At 41.5% G+C, this 4,640-nt stretch overlaps 1 protein-coding gene across 1 annotated transcript; it reads left to right on the plus strand.

The window, feature by feature from the left end:
• Positions 1-2,090: 2,090 nt before the first annotated feature.
• Positions 2,091-3,236, plus strand: LOC116027102. Its single transcript, XM_031268527.1, has 2 exons — positions 2,091-2,950; positions 3,002-3,236. Exons 1-2 carry the CDS (start codon positions 2,091-2,093, stop codon positions 3,234-3,236), a joined length of 1,095 nt encoding a protein of 364 aa, XP_031124387.1.
• Positions 3,237-4,640: the final 1,404 nt, after the last annotated feature.

Raw genomic sequence — 4,640 nt, forward strand, 5'->3', positions numbered from 1 at the left:
AACTCTTTTTCACTTGAAATTTTTATGGTAGAATCCCAACTTATAGTACTTGATGTCCATAAAAAGTTTTGGTCATTTTGGTCCGCGAATAAACACAGAAAATTCCATCTTTGCCCTTGGCAGTGGGCTGTCCGGAATTCTGTCTCTCCCTGGACCAGTTTTGGGAAAAAAATTCCGAAAACCATACTTCCACTACTCCGATCATTATGAAATTTTATATGCGGGTTCTACACTTATAGAACTACATGTCTAAAAAAAAAATAGGATCAAAATACCTTACCAATTTTTCCCAATAAATTTCGGAAGTTACTGCCAGAGACTACCCTGATTTTTCTCCAATATTTCCACAAGTATAAGCTCTTAACCAACAACACTTCATCAACACACAACATCTTGTTGTTGTGATACATACATATCCATATACATACATCACACGTATATATATCTACCATATACTAGCACTTCTAACTTAGATATTTAGGCATATCAACTACCACTTCTCATCATCACAACAATTTATACATATATATATATCAACCAAAAATCAATTATCCAATTTCAAGTGACTAATTCCAACTTAAGGGAATTCCTTACCTTGTAAAGGATTTCTAACACCTTAGGAAGCAATTTTGGATCCTTTCCCCAATTTTCACCTTAAAACCTAGATTCAAAATCAACACCATAACATCATGTATCAAGAAATTAAACATAGATTCATAACCTAGGAAGGATTACAAAGCTTTCTACCGAATAATATCGAAAACTTACCGAATAAATTGGAAGTTTAGAAGGATTTGGCTATGGAACTTTGGAAGAAAAAATGGTGGAAGATGATCACACCTCTCTCTCTCTCTTTTTTCGGCATTTGGGGAAGAAAAGGGAAAAAAATTCCTTTTATATTTAATCCCAACTTATGGGATAAGCTTTAGGAAAAAAATAATAAAATAATAAAATATCTCCACAACATATCAGTTGTGGTCCAAACAGATAAAGTTTCAGTGGAAAATAATCCAGAAAGAATAATTTCCGAAACTAAAAATTTATTCCAGACTAACCCTCAAAATTGGGCTAGGTTCGGTACACAGCGAAATTTAGCGATGTACGATCAAAATAAATTTTCGCTGCTATGAGCTGATTTAATTAAATAGGAAATTCAAGAATAATAGTATGGTGTCTAAAAATCCATTTCCTATGACAAACGGGTCCGAATACTAGCTCTTAAAATTTTTACGGTTCGTGACCGGTACGTAGGTTCGCAGCTTAATAACAACTATACTCACTTATAAAAATTCTTTTGAAATATCGGGAGATCATAACTCATGTATGTCAATACCTTAGGATAAAATAATAATGTTAGGAAAATACGGGGTATTACAATTTTTTGTAGCCATAGTAAACTTAGTTGGCTAGTAAGTTGTAAGTAACCTTAATCTTGGTGTTTTGGGGCCCTAGTGGTCAACTCTGGTATATAAATATTCGTAGCTGATCTAGCTACTTTTGTTTCTTTCTGCTGAAGTGAACATATGGTTATGTCAAGTAGAAAGTGTGTGTGTGTGAACAGTTTTCTTCTTTAGCCTGTGCACCTAGAGTGGACTCTACCGAGGTCGGTCAGGGTTCAGTCTAGATGTGGCGGTAACTACTCCGGATGTACGATATAGCCGGGTCGGGGTGTTACAAGTTGGTATCAGAGCGGTTAGATCTTTGGAGGGTAGATTTGCGTTTAAGTTGTGAAACCCTTGAACCCTAGTTTCAAGTCAGTCAGTTTCAAGTTAATTAAGTTTCGAGTCAGCTTAGGTTCGTTAAGACCAACCTAAGTCATTATTACAGCCTAATGAGTATAAGTTTCGGAGCAGAGCTGGAACGGAGGCCAGGCAGCGTAAAAAGGGGGTATTCCACTTCTACTTTACAGAATCTCTTGATTCTGGTTGCTAAATACTCTGACTGATACTTGTGCATTCTTATATGTGTTAATCATTTCGTATGATTGCTGTGAGTGAACTTGAGAAGCTGATATACTAACTGTTTAGTTAACTAACTTCTTAGTAACTTTTATACTTCGGAAGCTAACTCGAAACGATCGTTTAGTGAAAATGCCGCCAAGACGAAATGTACCTGCGGGACGTGACAACGCCACCACGGCAATGGATCGTATGGCTTTGGCAATGGAACAGATGGCTGAGTTTATGATGGCTCAGCAGGCAAATCAAAACCAGGGACACCCTCGGGTCGACTTTGCTAAAGCCATAGCAAGTAGACACCCACCGAATTATGCGGGAGAAGATGACCCAGTGGTTTTGGAAGAATGTATACGGACATTTGATAAACTGCTTGACGCAGTAAATTGCCCGGCGAATCAACGAGTGTCTTCTGCGGTTTATTACTTGACGAAAGCCGCAGATAACTGGTGGGCAGCGGCTGGACCTGAACTCCTACAAAACCCAGACTTTGGTTGGGAGGAATTTAAGGAGGAATTGAGGGGACAATTTTACACGGAACGAATCAAGGGAATCAAGTGCGAAGAATTCTTGCGACTGAAGCAGAAAGGAGAAACTGTTCAGGTCTACTATGACCAGTATGTGGAGCTGATGAGATTTGCTCAGGATATTGTGCCAGACGAGGCAAGCAAGGCAAGAAGATTTGTGCGAGGACTGGATTGGGACGTGAGAAGGGCAATCGCATCATTTATGTTCTCCAATCTCAAGGAGGCATATAATCGGGCATCGGATCAGTACCAAGTGTACCTGGATCAACAGGAAGTTTACGGCAGGAACAAGAGGAAAGTTGATGACAAACAGAGGAGATTCAAGGTGGATGATCGGAAGTCTAACCAAGGGAAATTTCAACCAAAGCAAGGAGAGAAGAGGGGAGGAACAGACCAAGGGAAGCAGTCTGCTTGCGGCAGATGTGGAAAGAGCCATCCTGGAGAAAATTGCCAAGGGGTGAGAATAAGGTGCTACAAGTGTGGCTTCTTAGGACACAAATTCTATGAGTGACAAACCAGGGTAGAAAACCTCCGAAACTCCTCGCAGAATACCAGGCAAGGAGGAGGATTCAATGGGAACAACGACCGGAAACCTGCGGAATCAGGTAACAGGGGAGTTAATTCTCCACAAGTGAACCGGGGAAGACCAGCGAACGCTGCTACAGGTTCGAGCGACAAAGGGAAGTCACCAATGGGAGAAAGCAGCACAGGGAACCAAGGACAAATCTACGTCGTCAACAGCGCTCAAGCTTAGGCAGGTAACGTCGTAACCGGTACATTTCCGATAAACTCGGTGCTTGGTTCAATATTATTTGATACGGGAGCTACCAATTCCTTTATATCATCCACATTTGCGGATAGATTGAAGTTATGGCCTACTAGTAAGTTAGACTTAAATGTGAGAACTGCCTCGGGGATGGTGGTAGCCTGTAAGGATGGATATGACAACATTTTGATAGAGATTGTGGGATTCAATTGTCCCGGAAATCTTATTCGTTTTGAGCTAGAGGGCATCGATGTGGTACTCGGGATGGACTGGTTGGATATGTATAAGGCTCAAATTGTTTGTAATGAGCGAAAGGTTGTCCTGCGAGGACCGAATGGGAAGAGAATATCCTACCAAGGGATTGAGAAGCAACCCGAGCCCAAGTTGATGACAATGCAGAAGTTGAGGAAGTATGCTCACCAGGGGTGTGAAGTGTACCTCTGCTTGGTGTAGGATGCTGAGATGGAAGAACTTGAGGTCAATCAAATCCCAATAGTGCGTGAATTTCCCAACGTGTTTCCAGAGGATCTCACGGAAATGCCGCCGGAAAGGGAAGTGGAATTCACTATTGATCTCGTACCAGGAACCGCGCCAATCTCAAAAGCGCCTTATCGAATGGCACCGAAAGAGATGGAAGAATTGAAGGCTCAATTGGTAGAGTTATTGGAGAAGGGATTCATCAGACCAAGTGTGTCACCTTGGGGCGCACCGGTACTGTTTGTAAAGAAGAAGGATGGGAGCCTGAGACTGTGTATCGATTATAGAGAACTCAATCGGGTCATAGTGAAGAACACGTACCCATTGCCCAGGATCGACGATCTGTTCGATCAATTGAAGGGAGCTGGAGTATTTTCAAAGATTGATTTACGATCAGGGTATCACCAAGTGCGAGTCGTGGAGCAGGATATTCCCAAAACAGCATTCCGGACTAGATATGGGCACTACGAATTTGTTGTCATGCCATTCGGAGTAACAAATGCACCAGGAACTTTTCATGGACTTGATGAACAGGATTTTCCTTCCATATCTAGATAAGTTCATCGTTGTCTTTATAGACGATATCTTGGTTTACTCAAAGACCCCAGAGGAGCACGAAGAACATCTTAGAACAGTATTGCAAATGCTAAGGGAAAAGAAACTTTTTGCGAAACTGTCTAAGTGCGAATTTTAGAGGGAGGAAGTAGCATTTCTTGGTCACATAATCACCGAGGAAGGAATAGCAGTGGACCCAACTAAGATAAAAGCTGTAATGGAATGGGAGGCACCCAAATCGGTCACGGAGGTCCGAAGTTTCTTAGGATTGGCGGGCTATTACCGAAGATTTGTCCAGGATTTCTCGAAGATAGCAAGACCATTGACAAATCTGCTCAAAAAGACTACTAGGTACCATTG

Source organism: Ipomoea triloba, chromosome 8, assembly GCF_003576645.1.
Source record: "Ipomoea triloba cultivar NCNSP0323 chromosome 8, ASM357664v1".
Classification (NCBI taxonomy): domain Eukaryota; kingdom Viridiplantae; phylum Streptophyta; class Magnoliopsida; order Solanales; family Convolvulaceae; genus Ipomoea; species Ipomoea triloba.

What these genes read in the sequence shown, in the direction of transcription:
- LOC116027102 (XM_031268527.1), top strand. Translation starts at nt 2,091, where the DNA reads ATGCCGCCAAGACGAAATGTACCTGCGGGACGTGACAACGCCACCACG. An exon ending in TGCCAAGGGGTGAGAATAAG is followed by an intron (nt 2,951 to 3,001) that starts GTGCTACAAGTG and finishes GTGACAAACCAG; the next exon opens with GGTAGAAAACCTCCGAAACT.